The 18,904-nt window shown below is 50.9% G+C and overlaps 1 protein-coding gene across 1 annotated transcript in view; it reads left to right on the top strand.

The window, feature by feature from the left end:
* Positions 1–18,904, top strand: part of FAM135B (family with sequence similarity 135 member B) — a 282,653-nt gene that overhangs the window by 241,884 nt on the left and 21,865 nt on the right. Inside the window, 4 exon segments of the mRNA XM_030304415.1 lie at positions 360–409; positions 10,142–10,297; positions 11,074–11,147; positions 17,907–18,061. Coding sequence (XP_030160275.1) covers positions 360–409; positions 10,142–10,297; positions 11,074–11,147; positions 17,907–18,061 — 435 coding nt within the window.

The raw sequence follows: 18,904 nt of genomic DNA on the forward strand, positions 1-18,904 counted from the left end.
CATGTACATCCACACCTGTAGGCACATACCTGCAGAAGTCCAGAAGAATGTGGGATCGCTCTGAACCCCACAAAGTGCTGTGTGAATGTGGGGGCCTTCTATTCCGCAGAAAGGCATCCCTGAGATGCTGTTGACCTTTATCTAGTATGAGGTCACCGGGCTCCAAATCAGGTTTCTCCTTTTTATAAGTATGACCCCGTTAGGCAATTAGAAGAGAAAGAGGGAGAGCCCTCAGGCCGTGTGTTTCTTTCTGGGACTCAAACGCCAACCTGAACGTATGCTTCTTTATTGTAGTTAGCAACTGCAACTTTTCAGCGTGTGTCCATTTTATTGTGCATCTTTTTGTTTTTTCTTCCTAGAGTCCCTTGCTGTTGAGGAAACGCTTTCTCAGTTGTGCTCCGAGCTACAGGTAATTAGAAAACTGGTCCTGTGGGTCCAAAGGGCAGTCGCGGTACAGGGCCAGCATGGGTGCTGGCTTGATGTAGAAGTCAGAGATGAAAACACGGGGCACGTATGCTCCCTCTAGACCTGCACCTCCTCTACCCCCTCACCCTTTGTTCTAAGTGTCACTAGACCTCTAGCTCTCTGCGAGAGGCTTTGGGAGAAAAGAAACCAGTTAACAGGTCTCTGTCCCTGGAGCTGACGCTACATCTATTTGTCGATTACTCATCCATTTAACGAAACGTATTAACGACCAACTGTGTGCCTCTCCCGGAGGGTGATGGAGACTTTGCGCCTGTGCCCAGATGGCCTCAGCCATGGCTGGGGGCTAGCAGCACGATGATACTGACGATGGAAACAATTGCATTTGCCAAGGGTTCATCAAGCATGCATCGAGACTATGTGCTGAATATCGGCACTTGGCTAATGGGTGCTGTTGTTACCTGCGATCCCTGGAATACTTTCACATCCCGTTGCGTTGGGTGGCCTAGGTGCATACTGCACACTGTCCTTCTAGAGCAAGAGGCAAATTAAGGTGGAACCAAGGCTGGCAGCTCGCGGTTGGTGACACTTTAGTCAGTGCTAGAAGCTGGGCTCAAAAGACCATCTCATTGCAAAGTGATGCCCCTGTCTCGTAGACCAGTGTTTTCAACCCTTGCCGCACAGTTCCACACTTGGAACTTGAAGGATGTGCCTTTGCCCGGGTCCAGCCTGAACCGGTGGAGACAGAGGATGAGGGAGTGGATCTCAGGTATTTGTATTCATTAAACGCTCCCCGGAGCAGTCAAAACCACAATGAGACATCACCTCACTCCTGTTAGAGTGGCTGTTACCCAAAAGACAAGAGCTGTCAAGTGCTGTCGAGGATGAGGAGGAAAGGGAAGCCTCGTGCACTGTTGGTGGGGATAAAAACTGGAGCAGTCACCGTGGAAAACACTGTGGAGGTTCTCCAGACGTTTAAGACGGCAGCTGTCATAGGATCCAACAGTTTCGCTACCGAGTAAACATCCAAGGATGTAATCACCATCCCGAAGAGACGTCTGCACGCCAGCATCCGCTGAAGCGTTATTCACGATAGCAAAGGCCTGGAAACAACCTGGGTGTTCATGTGCGGACGAATGGGTAAAGAAAACGTGGTCTATCTGTGCAGTGGAATACTATTCAGCCATAAGAAGCAAATCCTGCCATTTGCGACAATGTGGATGAATCTTTTTTTAAGTGTATTTATTTATTTTGAGAGAGAGAGTGGGACAGAGAGGGGGAGAGAGACAGAGCGCAGAGAGGGGAGAGAGAGAGAGACAGAGACAGAGAGAATCCCAAGCAGTCTCCACACTGACAGCACGGAGCCCGATGTGGGGCTCAAATTCATGAACCGTGAGATCGTGATCTGAACCGAAACCAAGAGTCAGCCCTGCCCGACCGACTGAGCAATTCAGGTGCTCCACAACGTGGATGGATCTCGAGGACACCATGCTAAGTGCAGTAAGTCGGGCGGAGAAAGACCGATCATGTATGATCTCACTTACCTGTGAAACGTAAAACAAAAACCCGAGTCCTAGGAACAGAGCACAGCTCGGCGGTTGCCAGAGGAAGGGGGAGACAGCGGATGGTGGTCAAGAGGTACAGACTTCCTGTTAGAAGATGAGTAGGTTCTGGGAGTGTCATACACGGTGTGGAGACTGAAGGTGACAGGAGTGTTCTGTGTGCTTGAAAGTTACTGCGAGGGTAGATCTTAAGTGCTCTCATCAAAGAGGGGAAGCGTGGTAAGCAGGTCAAGTGACGGATGTGTTAACTAACCCGATTGCAGTGATCACTTCACAGTGTATGCATTTATCGAATCGTGATGCGGTACACTTGGAATGCCCAATGTTCTATGTCAGTTATTTCCCAGTAAAACTAGAAGAAAAAAATTCGAAAGGAAGAGCTCCCCAGATGAGTCTCCTGTGCCACCAGGGTTGAGAGCCCCTGGTCTAAAGCGTGTCATAAAGTCAGCAAAACACTTCCTCCCGGTGGTAAGGCAGAGCACAGAGGTCGTGCTGCGTGCTGGGGTGTGGAAGGGTCTAGAAAGGAAGGGCCATCTGCTGGGAGCCCTGAGGAAAGGTGGGGCTTAGGTGTCACGGTCAGCAAGGAGTCACATTGCAGGCGCTACTCCTGATACAGGTGGGGACACGTGAGGGACACAGGAAGTCAGCTTAGAGAGTGTGGAAGGGAAAGATATGGCTGGCAAGGGACCTGGATGCCACCACGAGGAGCATACACCCCCTAAACGTGGAGGTGATGAAGGCGGTGCACCAGAGGGACGGCAAAGCGGTCCACCGGGCGGAAGACAGCAGGGGCCGCCGCTCTCCCCTTCCCCTGAGTGAATCCAGGGTGGCGGCACCTTGGAAAGGTCCGCAGGCTTCCAGGCCCAAGTCCAGGCTCCAGCCCTTCCTCGCGTCAGCTGTGTGATCCTGCACCTGCGATTTAAGATCTCTACGGGCCTCGGATTCCTGTGTGTGTGTCGTGCTTGTTTTGAGGGGCCCAGGAGAGAGCTCACGAGAGGACCCTGCGAGTGCCTGGCCCAGGGGTCTGCCGAGCGGAGAAAACTGGGGGTCTCAGCTCCGCCCCTTGCGGCGTCCCAAGGAGGCACAATCTGCGAATTACCGAACTCTTAGTTCTAGTTTTAGAAAACGCGGCCGTGCACGGCTGTTCGTCACCCCGCCGACCGTCTCTCCTCCCGCTGCCAGCGCGGTGTGCGGTCAGAGCTGGGGTGTTCCGTGCGTTCTCCGCTGGTGGCCGTGCCTGTGTCGCTCCGGTTCCCAGACAGCCAGCATTTCCCGAGTGTGCGCTCTGAGGCAGGTGCAGGTTAAGCGCTTGTGGTGTGCAGGCTCCCCCTGTAACCGCTGGGACTCTGCCTTCTTTTTTTTTTTTAAAAAAAGGTTTATTTATTTATTCTGAGAGAGACAGAGAGAGGGGAGAAGGGGAGGGGCAGAGAGAGAATCCCAAGCAGGCTCTGCACTGTCAGCACAGAGCCCGACACGAGGCTGGAACTCACGAACCGTGAGATCGTGACCTGAGCTGAAATCAAGAGTCAGACGCTTAACCGACGGAGCCACCCGGGCGCCCGGAGACTTTGCCTTTATAGAAGCACTCGGCCAGGGCACCCAGTAAGTGGTGGAGGGAGATGGGGTGCCCGCTCCCGGGCTGTGCAGCGCCCGGCCCTCTGCCTCAGTTTCCTGCCATGCTCCTCTCCTCAGGGTGACCTCACTAGGTGCCGGGTGGATGGGGGGCTGTGGTCGTGACCCGGAGTCATGACACGCTGCAGAAGTGGCCCTGTCCACGCCAGGGAGACCTGGCTTTGAATTCCACACCTACTAACCGTGAGACTTTAGACAAGTTGCTTACACTTTATGGGCCTTGATTTTCTCATCTGTGAAGTGGAGACACAATCACTTGGTTTTGATTAACCTCCTTTTCTCCGAGTCATAAGCTCTCACGCTGGCGGGCTGCGGGCTGCTATTCTGTGTGCGTTTCCTCAGTTAACGGACGCAGCAGTTCTCCAGCGTGGGCGATCCTGTTTTTCTCAGCGGATGAAGCATCAGGGCTCAGCTCACAGAGGACGGGTTGTTCGCCCAGAGTCACAGCACTTGGCAGAACAGGGTCAGGCGCCGGCCGCAGAGGCATGGAGCCCTCCCCCCTCCTCCACGACGCCCTCCTGGGAAGCAGAATCATCGTTTGCAATCCATGGAGGTGGAGCTCGTGGGGCATCCCCATGCGGCCCTGGCGGGCGGCAAACGCACAAAAAGCTGACCATCCTGTTTGCTACAATCATCACGCGACCTCGCTTGTCACTTCCCTGGCCATAAAGTAGGTTTTGGCACCACACGTGCCCAGCAGGGCATGTGGTTCAAAGGCCGTGCTCCACTTGTCCCCGTGACCACAGAGGGTCAGTGTTTCCGCGAACGACCCGGGAGAGTTGGCTCAGGAGTTCTGATTCGTTTCAGCAAACATTTTGTGAGTCCCCCAGGACTCGCCAGGCCCTGCACTAGGCCCTGAGGACTCAGCGGGGATCCCCTTCCCTTGGGGGACCCACAGCCTAAGGAAGTGACTTGGTCACTCTCGAACCTCCAGTGCCCGGAAGGGCTCATTTGTGGAATGAATGGGTGCACTCATGAATTGCAGGAATGCTACATGCTACCAAAGGTGACCCTGGTCACGCTGGTCCCAGCAAGTGACCCTGGAGCAGCTGTGATCACCCCAAGGCTGTTGGCTCGTCTCCAGGAGGAGGCGGGAGTCAGCACGCTCATTCACCGGCTCAGCAACCCCTGAGCGTCGCCACCAGGGAGGGCCAGTGGTCAGAGGCCACTTCTGCCGGACCGCACGGCACAGTCCTGAGGATGTGGGCTGGCTGTCCAGTTTGGCCAGGCCATGTCCCCTCTGGGTGACTGCTTTATCGCGTGTACAGGACCGTTCTCAGGGCGAAATGAGCTCACACATGCACACGGTTCCATTGCCACTTGTTGGCTCTGTCCCCATAGACCCTGCGTGCTGGTGGAGGCTGCAGATACGGACACAGACGTGTGTGTTTGTGGGACTTCATGAGGATGTGTCACTAGCTAAATTGCTGTGGGGAGACAGATACTAGTGGACCCGAGAGCGTAGGCTCTGTGGGAGAAAGCCTCCTGGTGTCCAGTAAGAGGACAGTCTGGGCAATGGAGGTGAAACGGAGAGCCTCAGAGCCAAGGCCAGGATTATGCATCAGTGAATGGGGCTCCCAGAAGGGGAGCCAGTGCGGCGACTGAGGCTCCGTCGGGGAGCCTGGGCTAACGATGAAGGAGCCTGCGTGCCCTGCATGGTGAAGAGCTTGGATTAATCCCCAGGCCACAGGGAGCTGTGCAGGAAGGTGACAAGCTCATTGGGGACCGTGTGGAGGAGGCGAGAAGGAGAGCGGGCCTTGAGGCAGGAAGGGTGGCTAATCACATTTACAGCTAAAGCCAGTGACAACACAGGCTCGTGTGGACTGGACGCTGGCTCCCACCTGTGACACACTGGGCACTCCCTCCCAGCAGCCCTGAAAATGCAGGGGGACGCACAGACATGTCCCCATTCATTTTGTCACAGCGGCACCAAAGGGTGGCCACCACCAAGGGGTGGGCTCAGCGCCTGGCCCCAAGGCGGTCTGCAACCCACTGCTATATTGACGTATCTGGTCCCTGTGATGGTTCGGGTGAGAGCCGGGCTGCCGCCGAGTCTGTCTCATGAACAGCCAGTGGGTTGCCTTCCTCCTTTGGCGCCAGACCCCTGGTTTTGAGTGATGGTGTGGCTGCGGGCTTAATTTTGTAGAGAGCAATCCAGGTAGCCCACTGATGTAAGGGTGTGGCTGGGTGAGGGGAAGGGAAGCAGGGACTGGGGGTGGGCTTCAGCTACAGAGCTGCCCTAGTGCTGGCGGCGGAAGAAACCGAGCCCCCTCCCCGACTCCCCAAAAGGGTGCTCACAGCCCAGCAAGTATTCAGAGGCAGGATGTCGCCACCTAGTGGTCAGTCACACCAAGGACTGAGGCGTCCCTCAAAGGGGATGGATGGAGGTGGGGGCTGGCGGGGCATCTTTTCCAGTGATTTACCAAAAGTTGAAAACATAGAGTTCTGTAGTCATGGAGCAGTTCACATGTATCTTTATGCCATGTGAATCGTATAACATTTATTAGGCGCCTACTGTGTGCCGGCCACTTTGCTCGTCATTGGCAATACAGTGATGGGGACACTTTCCCAGGGCTAGCAGCCTGGCCAGAAAGATTTGTTCAGAAGCTGCCAGTAAGGTCAGGGCTCCACCGGGAGGTGTAGGATGAGGGGCTCCTGGCTCTCTGAGAGGCTAACCACGAAGGAGTCCGTGTGTGTGCCCAGCAGGAACGTGTGTTCCTCCTAGCAGGAAATACTAAAAATAAGTTATCAGGTATAAATGAACAGCTACCAGTTGAGGTGGCCTGGGTTTTTCTTGTGTTGTTTACTTAATTGTGTGGATTTTTTTTTTTTTTTTTTTTTTTTTTGGCCAGTTACCTTGCCAGAGGGTTTTTTTTTTTTTTTTTTTTTTTAATTATTTCACTTAGGCCTGAGTACATCTTTGTGATGTGGGTCAAAACAATGACCCACTGATAAGGATGTTACAAGATTTCTTACTGAATCCTTGCTTTGGTCTGTAGGTTGGGCACGTAGGTTTCATTAGCCCAGTCGCCTAGCAGAGAAACGAAAGCTGTCGAGAGTGACTGTCCCCTGTGATCACGGCGACTTCTCCCGTGGCCAGCCACAGTCTCTGGCACGGTTACTTTTCAACACGAACTCTGGAGGGCACCTCACAGCTCTGATTATTTAGAGCCGGGGAGTGACAGAGCTCAGCCAGTGGAAGGTCTTTTGAGTACCATCCATTTCGGTCTCCAGTTTCAGAATTTCTCAAACTTGATATGCTTAAGAAATAGCTGGGAATCTTTTTGTTTGTTTGTTTGTTTGTTTGTTTGTTTGTTTGTTTGTTTTCTGGAAATCTTGCTAAACACAGATTCTGATTTGATCTGGGCTGAGGCAGGAGATTGTACCTTTATAAGATTTTCCAGGAGATGTCAGTGCAGGTACGACCCCCCTCTGCCATGCTGTGAGGCCGGGCACAGAGGCTGATCCCCTCAGCCTGGGCTTCCCTTCCCCAGGGAACCTCCCAAGCTGCACCCCCCCCCCCCCGCCCCGAACATCTCCACTGCGGAGTGGGGCTTTGGCAGTAATGACCAGCATGCCCTCAAGGCCCCCTCCCCTCGAATGTGGGAACTGTTCACAGACCCAGAGGGACCCGGCCACGTTGTATGATCACTCTGACGACAGGGGCCTCTTCTGTAAGTGCAAAGCTCTGGGTGTCAGAGAACCTGGTTAGTTCAGGGAAGGTACAGAGGCTTTTATTTACCTTGAGAACACAACACAGCTATCACTTCCTCCAGGAAGCCTCCCTGACCCTTCTGCAGTAGTCAGTACATAGCTCTTCCACAGCACTTAGTAGGTATATTATAACTGTCTAAATGATTGACGGTCACAGGGCCATCTGCCTCTTCCAGGACTGGCTGTATTCTTCTGTGGCTCCCCCAAGCTCCGCACACCCCTGGCACATAACAGTCACTCAATAAACCGGGGGTGTGAGAGTGAACAAAGGTGCATGGTTAGAACCCAGGTGAGCGGCAGGGGTGAGTGGTGGAGCGTTCCTCAGGCAGCTTCACCCGCAGCAGCGTGGGGCCCAGTTGCCTCCTTGTTCGCGTGAAGGGCCTCTCCTCGGTCTTGCGTGAGAAGCCCCTCCATGCCCATCATCTGTAATGACACAGGCCCAGGCGTCTGTGAGAGGGAGGAGAGTCCTCTTGTGGCCTAATCAGAAGCTTCCTTAACCTTTTCTGGAGCCCTTTCTGTAATCAACCGGGGGAAAAAATAATTCTCCCAAAGACACGTTCAATGAGTAGCTTTGCTTTTTCGCTTTTTCGCTGTGGCAGCCGAGCTCGGGGTTCACGCTGTGTTTCCTGCTTCCACTGCGGCGGGGGTGGGAGAGCCATGGCTGGGAGGTCTGGTTACCGAGGCCTGGGGTGCCTCTTACTTATGCAGAGTCACCAGATTGTTCAGTAAAGAGTGACTAGATCCCCCCTGCTCGTCCACCAGCGCGTAGTTATTGGGAATACAGAGAAGGCTGAGTCTCACGGCGCAGGCAAAGGAGGGCTGTAGGAACCACGTGTGGCCACGGGTGCCGTGAGCGTGGTCTGTGCGAGGTCAAGTAGGCTTCAGGAGAGCGAGGTTTGACTTACCCTTGAGCAGGTAGATGTCTCGAAAGAATCATCGGGAACAAGGGGGAGCGCATTGGCTCCTTGAACAGTTCTCTGGTGGGGAACAGACAAGTCCAAAGTGACGAAGGGAGGGAGAAGGGAGCTGGCTGATGAAAGGAGGTCCTCGGGGTGGATGTGCTGTCTGGTCAGAGCCTGGCACGCGGGTGTAGCTGGGTGTGTTCGGGCCACGGGAAGCGGGACAGTGTGGCCGGAGCAGGGTGTGCCCTGGGCCAGAAGGGAAGGGAGCCAGAGGTAAGGCAGGCCGTGGTGTCAGGGGTGAAATGGTGCCGAGCGCTGATGCACGTGTTTGGTGCTCATTAGCGAGGGGAAGTGGGGAAGAGGGGCCACTCCTGGTTCCACCCAAAGACCTCACATTCCAGCCTAGAGGATTCCCAGGGGCTGACCATGTCCCCCGCTCTCCCCAGCCCAGTGTTCACTTTTCCGCTTCTGAACGGTGTTGGCCACCGACGGTGGGGCTGAACCAAGAGTGGACAGTGCCCGTTTGACCCTTGCCTCCTAACAGAGCCGCTGCGGGAAGTAAGCTTCCCATCAGAAGAAAGTGGGGCCGTTCTCCCACTTGGGAGTTTTGCAGCTGGTGTATTCATCAAAAAGTGACCTTTCCTGTGGGAGGAAGCAGCTCAGAGATGGCTTCAGTTGGTTGACACCCGGTATCTAGAAGCCAGCCCTTAATTATAAACTAACGATACCTAAAGAATTAAGCTTACTGGATTCAAAACTCCTCCCTGCCTCCTTTTCTTCCTCTTAGATACATGCCTCACTCCAGCCACCTGCCTTCCTCTGGCATCAGCCTGTAGTCCAAGGAAAGCAAAAGGCACTTCACTGTTGTGAGCAAGGCTTCGAACTTACTTTTCCTATTGTTACGGCATCCACTGAGTGCTCACTTGCTTTGCACACCCATTTCACAGATGAAGAAGCTGAGGCCCAGGGCAAAGAAGGATGGCAGAGATGGGCTTGAAGTGGCTGCGGTCATGTGTCCCTGATGCATCGCCCATGATAGAGAGATCCCCAACCCTCCCCATGGTTAACTCTCCTCTGTTCAGTGGGGCTCCCTGCAAGCAGAGACCTTCTCTTGTTTGTCTTTGTGGCCCTGTTTGTTCCAAACATGTGCCTGGGACATGGAAGATGCACATCTAGTGCTTGTGGAACCCATGGTGAGGCCTAGAAGTCAGTGTCAGGCCTTGACACCTGGCTTCTGCCTCTCCTCGGAGACCTGATCTCCCCTCTCCAGAACCAAAGTGCCCCCTTCCCCTGTAGCAGGTGGCCTCCCAGTTCTACACTCAAGCTGTCCAAAGTTCCCGTAAAGGCTCTAGGCTGGCTTCTTCAAGTTGTAGTTAAGGCCACCCGTGATCCCCCATAAGGTATTTAGAGCAATGGCGGGAGGATGGTGGAGGGCTGTTGGGCACCGCCCCCCCCCCTTTTGGGAATCACCTAGACTGGTTGGTGCCCTGAGGCTACAAAGACGTAAGCACTTCTCAGGAAGCATCCTCAATGCCTCCTGTGTAAAGGCAGCTTGGTGCTATGGGTCTGTGGTTAGACAGCCGAGCCACTGATTCCCAGCTCTGTGTGACCTTGGCTGTGCTACTGTAGTCCTCTGATTCTCGTTTTCTTTTTCTGTGCGGTGACGTACAATACCAGACGGTAATGGTAGGGATGGAGTGGGGAAGTGCCTAGGGTTCTACCTGCCAAATGGTGGCCATGAAGAACTGGAGTCCGTAGAGAGTACAGAGGACGGAACTCAGGATGCAATGCGATACAGAATCCAGAGAAAGGAGCGACGCACTAAAAGCAGAGGGGTCTTCCAAGAGGAAGACTGCAGGAGCTCCATGGGGAAGAGGTTCTTTACTACCCCCTTTTTGGCCTCTCCAGGTGTTGAACAATCCAGAGAAGATCGCTGAGCAGATAAGTAAGGATCTCGCCTGGCTCACCTCCCACCTGATGGCTCTCTGGACCCAGTTCCTAGACACGGTGACTCTGCACTCCCAGGTGACCACTTACCTCACCCAGGAACATCACACCTTGAGGGTAAGGTGTCCAATGGTACACAATCTCTAATCATGCGCGCGGGGGATCCCTTGAGGAAGCTTGACGACAGTTAGTTCGTTGGGCAGGACAGGAATTGGGGTTGACTTCCATAGTCAGTGCTGGTCCTGAGTGCTGGTCCTGACCCCACCACCAGCTCGCAGGGAGGCTTTATGAACTTGTTCAGCCTCGGAAACTGTTGCCTCCACCGTTCATGAGACCCTGCCTTGGCTACCTGATGATAACAGAGCCTGCCTTGTGGGGTGTGACGAGTGCTTAGAAAAGTGTTTTCAAATGTAAGATCTTATTCTTTGCCACCAGCTCAGGTGCACACGGATAGGTCCTAATGCATAGTAGATGTTGGTTGGTCTCCTCATTTACAGCAAGAGAACCGAATATCTGGGTCCACAAAGCACTTAGTGGACACACTTCCATGACTGGCTTTGCAAATTCTGTTTCGTCTGCACTTACTTATGGTCACAGTCTTCGAGTGTCTTATATTCTAGTAGAAGAAATGCAACCTGAGTAAGAACATGACAGAAAGCAATGCAGGAACAGATTCATAAACATGCATTCAACTGTGTCCATAAGCCAGCTTTGGGCTAAGAGCCCCAAGTGAGAGAGGGTAGCTGTGGAAGTATTTGTTTCAGACCACCTGGGTGGGGGGCTCAGCTGTCCTCAGTACATGCCACTTACCTCCGTGAGCCCCAGTTCCCTCTGAAAAATCAAGGTCGTGCCCACCCAACGAGTTAAATTGTTTACATTATCTTATTCCTCAGGTCCGAAGGTTTTCTGAGGCCTTCTTTTATATGGAGCACCAAAAAGTTGCAGTCCTGACCTTTCAGGAAAATCTGTAAGTAACCAATCGCGTGCCCGCATCACACTGTAAAAGTAGCCACCCGAGACATTCTTATCCAAAGGTACTTCTTCCCTCGTCTCCGCCTGCAAAGGAGAAGTCTAGCCACCTTTGCACATTCAGGCTGCCTTTTGTCTGCAGGCAAGAGAGTCAGACAAATTGCAGAGGCGGGATCTAGCAGGTGGCAGAGAAGGTCAGTAGCCAAAGTTTTCTTTCGTTGAGTGTTATTATGGTTCTATAGACAGAATCAAGACTTCCCAGGTCCCTGAAGACATCTGTGCTGAGTCTTTGTGAAATGAATGAGAAGTAGGTGGTGTGGCCACAAGCAATGTCAGAAAAAACACAGAACTCGCTGGAGACTTCGCAGGAGCTTCTAAACGCACTTAGCATAAGAATGAAGACCAAACTGCCTCATTAGGAGGGCTGATGAATTTCTAAGTCTGCCTTCCTCCCAAATTAAAGAAAAAATGAAAACCATACAAGAAAAATCAGAGGGTTAACAAGAAATGAGGTCATTGTCTCCTAGATCTCCCTGGTGGGGAGGGACAGATGGGTTCCCCCAAGATGGGTTGGCCTTTGCCACACAGGGGGTTCTTTTTGTTTCTGAAAGATACATCCACCTCAAGGAATAAATGTGGATGGAATGATGTTTGAAATGGCACAGTAGATCCAACAGGAGAAATATTATAGGTCCGCCTCCCACGCGAGACAGATCTGAAGACCTTTTCGTCCCCCATGTTGACAACCCTCTCTCGCTTCTTTCCACACTTCATCCCGGTGGAAAGTAGACCGGCATTTACAGTTTACCTCGCGGAGCCTGAAAGCGAGGGGGCGCCAAGGGAGACACGCCTGGGGTTAAAATAGCTTGTCTAGAAACACGTACGACCTCTCGCTTGCTCACGCGTTTCTTCATCCCATCCAGCTCTTGGCCAGGACGGGCTGAAGGGCCGTTCTCAAACTAAATCAGAAGCCATTAACCTGACAAATGTAAACATAACATGGAGGGCCGCTGAGCAAAAAGGCTGCGAGTCAGGACTGTTGTAGGAATCTGCTTCCTGACTCCCGCCGCAACAGGCGAACCCTAGGTGGTTGGGCCGTGCTGTGGTCCCCGGGGGTGTAAGTCCACGTGGAAGGAACAGACACAAGGGCCATTTTGTGGAAATGCCAATTTCCACGTCCGCTGTACCAAGTACAGAGGATGTAACATTCGGCCGACCTGGGTTCAAAATCCTGTTCCTCTCTTGACCTACGGCAGGTCCTTGACAAAGTCATTTTTTTGCTGATTTTTTTTTTCTCTTACTGTCCCCTAGTCTTTGTTTCCTTGAACAGGCAGGATAATGGTGTAGAACATCCACGCCCATGGAACACACTGTTCAAGCCACAGACTCGACTCACAGAATGTTAGGTGATGACTAATACGTTACACAATCGTCTCTTGTGCCCGCGGGCACTGGGGACACCACAGGGAACAAAGTAAAGACTCTGTCCTTGGGGTCCCTCATTCTAGGGCAGAAACAGGCAAGATGTAAGTTGTGTCATTTCAGGTAGCGACAAGTAAAGAGAAACAAGTCAAGGTGAGGACACAGAACATGAGGAGAAAGGATGCGGCCAGCGTCTTCATACACGGTGAAGGACTAGCTCTCAGAGAAACAAAACCCAAAACTCGGGTCTCTAGTGTTTGCTGATTTCCACTGTGTGAACGCTGGCACTGTGGTCACTTTCAAGCTTGCCACTATGTGTTTTTTTGCTTGTTGTTTCAAATTTTTGTTTAGATTCTGATTAACAAACAGCGTAATATTGGTTTCAGGTATAGAATGTAGTGGTCTGTCACTTATGTACAACACCTAGAGCTCATCACAAGTACCCTCCTTTTTTTAGTGTTTATTTATTTATGTTGAGAGAGAGAAAGAGAGAGAGAGTGTGTGTGTACACGTGTGAACGGGGTTGGAGCAGAGAGAGAGGGAGACACCGAATCCAAAGCAGGCTCCAAGCTCTGAGCTGTCAGCACAGAGCCCGAAGTCAGGCTCAAACTCAGGCACCGTGAGATCATGACCTAGGCCGAAGTTGGATGCTTAATGGACTGAGCCACACAGGCGCCCCCAGGAGGAAGTAAACTTTTTATTAGGTCATTAAGAGTAAGACGCACAGAACAGAAAGGACATTTTATGTCGGGAACCGAGAACCTTCCTGGAGGAAAGGCACAGAATTTCCGCTCACATCGAGGCAGTGAGTGGGTGAGCAGGGTTAGCAGGTTCGCACGGGCGGGGTCCGGCCACCTGGGGCTCCGAGCTGCAGAGGGAAGGTGTGCCTAGGAGTCAGAAGCGTCCCTCCAAATCAGGATGGACAAGTGGCCAGACGAGGTGGAACCCATGTGTCCAGACCCATCTCGTTCAAGCTCAGACTAGATTGTGTCTCTCAAACAGCGGGTCACAGCCATTTAGGAAGATGTGACATCCACATAGTGGATTTGGAACAGCGCTTTTTACATGAAGTAGGATGGGATGGGCCAGAACAAGATGGAGCAGGAAGTACGAGTGAGATGTGTTTCTGAAACTTGTTTCCTTGTGTGTCTGGGAGTGTGGGATTGCACTCATTTGCCGCGTAAAATGAAGAATGTTTCTTGCCGTGGGTTGCTATGTTTTATTTTTTTAAACTTTATTTATTTATTATGAGAGAGAGAGAGCAAGGGAGGGACAGAGCGGGGCAGAGAGAGGGAAAGAGAGGGAGAGAGAGAATCCCAAGTAGGTCGGCGCAGAGCCCGATGTGGGGCTCGAACTCACAAACTATGAGATCATGACCTGAGCCAAAACCAAGAGTCCAACACTCAATCAACTGAGCCCCCAGGCGCCCCATGGGTTGCAACATTTTAAAACGCAGCGTTGCCGTCTTTAAAACGGTTGAACTGGCTGGTAGCAAGGGTCTGTTTTATTGTCTCTCTCTTCTGTCTCACCCCGTGTCTAGACTGTGCTTTTCATACAGTAAAGCGTTCAGGGAAAGTTGCTAGTGGAAATGTTATGAATGAAATGTGATGTCGGTCTGAATGGGAGTGAATGCAGGAAGACCGATACTGGTGGTCTAGCCCCTGGAACAATGACCATGGATTTATCACTCTGTCTTTATGTTTTTCTGTAGTAATATTGTAACACTCATCTTAAAAAGCATTCATTTTACAAGATGCTGTGTATATAGTGTTGAACACAAGAGGCACTTTACCTGCCTTGCTGATGCTTTTCTGTTGAGGGAACTCTGGTAAGAAGCCGTGCTGAGTGCTGTATGTTCATTGGCTCGCCTAATGTTCACAATAACACTATGAGCTACGAACCGTTTTTATCCTCACTTCACCAAAGAAGAAACTGGGGAAGGACACCTGGGGGCTCAGTCGGTTAAGCGTCTGACTTTAGCTCAGGTCATGATCTTAGGGTTTGTGGGTTTAAGCCCCGCGTCGGGCTCGGTGCTGACAGCTCGGAGCCTGGAGCCTGCTTCGGATTCTGTGTCTCCCTCTATCTCTGTCCCTCCCCTGCTCACGTTCCTCTTCTCTCTCTCTCTCTCTCTCTCTCTCAAAAATAAACATTTAAAAAAAATGTTTTAAGAAGAAACTGGGGAAACCGGGGCTCAGAGAGGCTAAGTAACTTATCTTAGACCACACAGCAAGCATGTGATATACACACGGACTGCTGGAGTCCAGATCCCACACTCCTAGCCTCCTCGTCATGGCTGTGCTGTATAGTGGTGATCCATTCTCCCAAAGAATACACGGAAGAACCGAACTGTGGGTTTCTCAAGCTCTAAAATAGAAATATCCGTATGTTGCCAGCTGTCTTGCTGGAGTCTGAGTAAATCTGAAATGGAAATAAGTAGGTGATGAACAAGGCCCTGGATGCTGCGTATAACAGATCTCCAGAACTTTCTCATCTTATTTCCTTGAAACTCTATGCCCTTTACTTAGCATCTCCCCATTTCCTCACCCCGGCCCCTGGCGGCCACCACTTTATTTTCTGACTCTGTGAATTTGACTATTTTCGACTCCTCCCGTAAGTGGAATCACACATCATTTGTCCTTCTGAGGCTGACTGATTTCACTTAGCGTCGTGTCCTCGAGGCTCGTCCATGGTGTCACGTATGACAGAATTCCCTTCTATTTTAAGGCTGAATAATATTGCATCGTTCTGCGTTTTCTTTAACCCTTTCCTGTTCATGGACACTTAGCTTGTCTCCAGAGCTGGGCTGTTGTGAATAGTGCCATGCACATGGGGGTGCACATATCTCTTAAACACCCTGGTTTCGGTTCTTCTGGTTAAGTACCCAGAAGTAGGATTGCCCGATCATATGTAGTTCTATTTTTAATTTTTCAGGGCACTTCCATACTGTTTTCGAAAGCAGCTGCGACATTCTACATCTGCATCAACAATATACAAGGGGTCCGACTTCTCCACATCCTCACCAACACTGGTTTTTTGGTTTGTTTTAACAAAAGCCATTCCCGGTGCGAGGTGATTGCTCACTGCATGTGTGCCCTGGAATTCTTAGTCATTTTTTTAAACACATGCTAAGCACTGTTTTAGGTGCTCGGTCACAGGCACAAAGTCTGTGCACATAATACACCACCTTCTAGCAGGAGGTAATTCCCTGCATAAAACAACCTAGACCTGACTCTCCTACAGCTCTCCTGCTGTGTTACAGTTACTTGATTAATCACCTGATCTATCATGGCTATTAGCTCTTTAGGTCCAGAATCAAGTTTCCATCCTGGAGGTATACACCCTAGCTTGTGGACATAGTCCTATGCACATGGGTGTCCGGTCCGTATACCTTTGTAAAAAACTAAAAACGGGACGCAAATTCCACGTTCCGATGATGGCTAAGAAGTGCATATTTGAACAAAATACCATTTAAATATTCAAAGGAAGGTGCACAATATTAGGAAGTTGCTACAGCCTTCAGGGGCGCCTGGGGGGCTCAGTCGGTTAAGTGGCTGACTTCAGCTCAGGTCATGATCTCACGGTTCGTGAGTTCGAGCCCCACATCGGGCTCTGTGCTAACAGCTTGGAGCCTGGAGCCTGCTTCAGATTCTGTGTCTTGCTCGCTCTCTACCCCTTCCCTGCTCGTGCTCTGTCTCTCTCTGTCCCAAAAATAAATAAAACATTTTTAAAAATTAAAAACAAAAAAAGGAAGTTGCTACAGCCTTCATAGCTTTGAGGAAGATAATACATTGCTTATCTTTTTTTTAAAAAGTTTATTTATTTATTTTGAGAGAGAGAGAGAGGGAGAGAGTACGCACAAGCAGAGGAAGGGCAGAGGAAGAGAGAGAGAGAGACAGGATCCCAAGTGGCTCCCTGCTGTCAGTGCAGAGCAGGATACAGAGCTCAATGTCACGAACTGTGAGATCATGACCGGAGCCGAGACCAAGAATCGGATGCTTAACTGACCAAGCCATCCAGGTGCCCTGTATCCTTTTTGACCATAGGTTAAAGTCCAATGGAGAAATGAGAAGGAAATAAAATATTCATATTTCAAATGTATATTCAAAATTCATATGTAACATATCCATATGCATATGTTTATCATGTTTGTCACCAAGAGTGCTGACTGGGAGAATTTTCCCTGGGCGCGTGTGGAGCTGTGCTGCAGGAACAGGTGACCTGCCTCCACAGCTGACAAGTGACGTGGGGGCCTCCAGAGGTCAGGCTGCTCCAAAAAGAGCGACAGTCAGGCAGAAAGTAGCTACATGTGCTTAGTTCTTCTCCCAAACTGGCCAACCCAGTAAGGCCCTCTTCTCCCCTTGTGCAAGTGTGATTGAGGCAGAATGGAGAAGATGACAGAATGCTCACACTTTTCCTTCGTGGGAGGAAATAAACTCTCTCCCTTCTGCAGGGACTTGAGGAGAAGGGAATAAACGTTTCCCACCATCCAATCCTTTGAATGAGGAATACTGGTGGTTTCCAAGTCTGAAATGAAATTCCTGCTGGTGGAAGGGTATTCAGTTCATGGAGGAAGAACATGGGGCATTTTTTTAATCCTACTTAGAAGAACAAAAAACCAGGGCTCCTGAACTAGGGGAACTTACGTGCTAATCAAGGATGCTGGTGTCCACACAGTAAGCAATAAAAAAAAAAAAAAATAGCAATTTTCGATGGTTCTTAATTCTTAACCTATAGGAGGTTAGAAATGCAGGAGTAAAGGATACATAACTTGAAGTGTTTCCTCCAAAGTACTAATTTAAGATTCCTGCCATTTAGAAACTCAGTTCCTGCCCCGCTAGAATGGTATTTGTTGCTTCCCACTGAAATGGGGTGTGATAAAGTGCCCTGGTCATACAATCGCTGACCTCTAACCTCAGTGCCCAGGCCAGTTAGGATACAAAGCAGACCATGGCATTGGGGGCTGGGTAGGTGGCTGGGAAGAAAGGAAGAGAGGACAGACAGATGGTGGATTGTCAGAGCCTGCTGAACATTTTCTGAATGTTTTCTTGGGATAAGGGGCTGGAGCAACGATTCTTAACATATTTAAAACTTCCTTGGAGAGGTGCCTGGGTGGCTCAGTTGGTTGGCTCTTGGTTTCGGCTCAGGTCATGATCTCCCGGTTTGTGAGTTCGAGCCCCACGTCAGGTTCTTTGCTGATGGTGTGGAGCCTGCTTGGGATTCTCTCTCTTCCTTTCTCTCTGCTCCTCCCCCCACTCCTACTCTAAATAAATAAACAAACAAACTTAAAAAAAAAAAAAGGCTTTCTTGGGTGCTAACCCAGTACGTGTGTCCCCAGGATACAGACCCACAGCCAGCTGTCTCTGGACATCCGGAATTCAGAGTATCTCACCACCATGCCCCCGCTGCCCGCGGAGTGTCTGGACATCGATGGTGACTGGAACACCCTGCCGGTTATCTTTGAGGACAGATACGTGGACTGCCCTGCAACAGGTTGGTCTTTGTTTTGGAGAGAACAGCGGGTCCCAGTCCTTTGCCCTATTTGTTTTCCGATAACAGTGGAACCAAATCAAGGAAGTCATTTGTCAGTTCAGGCTCCACCAGTGGGAGATGACCTTATGTCAGTGCAATTGACAGATCGATGTAACAGAAGGACAGCTGCAGTAAAGATCCCCTTCCCGACTCTTCCTGGGGTAAAATCGTACCAAGTGCCTCAGTGTTTCCACCTATAGAATGGGAACCAGATTCTCCCCTCACCAGAATACCGTGAGCATAGGATGGGCATCCTTTCTTATCCCAAATGTGCAACTCAGATATAAAATCATTTCTCTTTGAATTCTAATGGCATTCGATTCAGACTCCTATGGAGTGCTTGCTTCGTGCCATGAACCAGACAAGGTATTTGAGAAAGCAGGCTGCATCAGCGATCAGATTGGTAGATGAGCTACTCAGCTCAGGGAGAAAAGACAGCGGGTTCCTGTGTATTTGTGTGTTTGTGTCCGAATCACAGTCTGTCTTGCTGGTGTTGCACAGTTTGTTAATGAATTGATAGCTGGGCGAGGGGGCGGGGGGCCTGATGCACACCGGGCATTCGGGAGATGTTAGTCCTCTGTCCCCTCGCACAACCCTGCTCTTGGAAACCCCAAAGCTATCACAGGTGACAGAGCTGAAGTAAACCCCTAGTCCCTGAAAGAGCCAGAAAATACCCCTGGAGGTTTTACCTGTTTTATCTTTTTAATCCTATTAAAAAACAGACAACCCAACCTCCTAAGCCCTATTTCACCGAGAGAAACTGAGGCTCGGGGGTATAAATATGTATTAAAGATCATGCAGCTT

Source organism: Lynx canadensis, chromosome F2, assembly GCF_007474595.2.
Source record: "Lynx canadensis isolate LIC74 chromosome F2, mLynCan4.pri.v2, whole genome shotgun sequence".
Lineage (NCBI taxonomy): Eukaryota > Metazoa > Chordata > Mammalia > Carnivora > Felidae > Lynx > Lynx canadensis.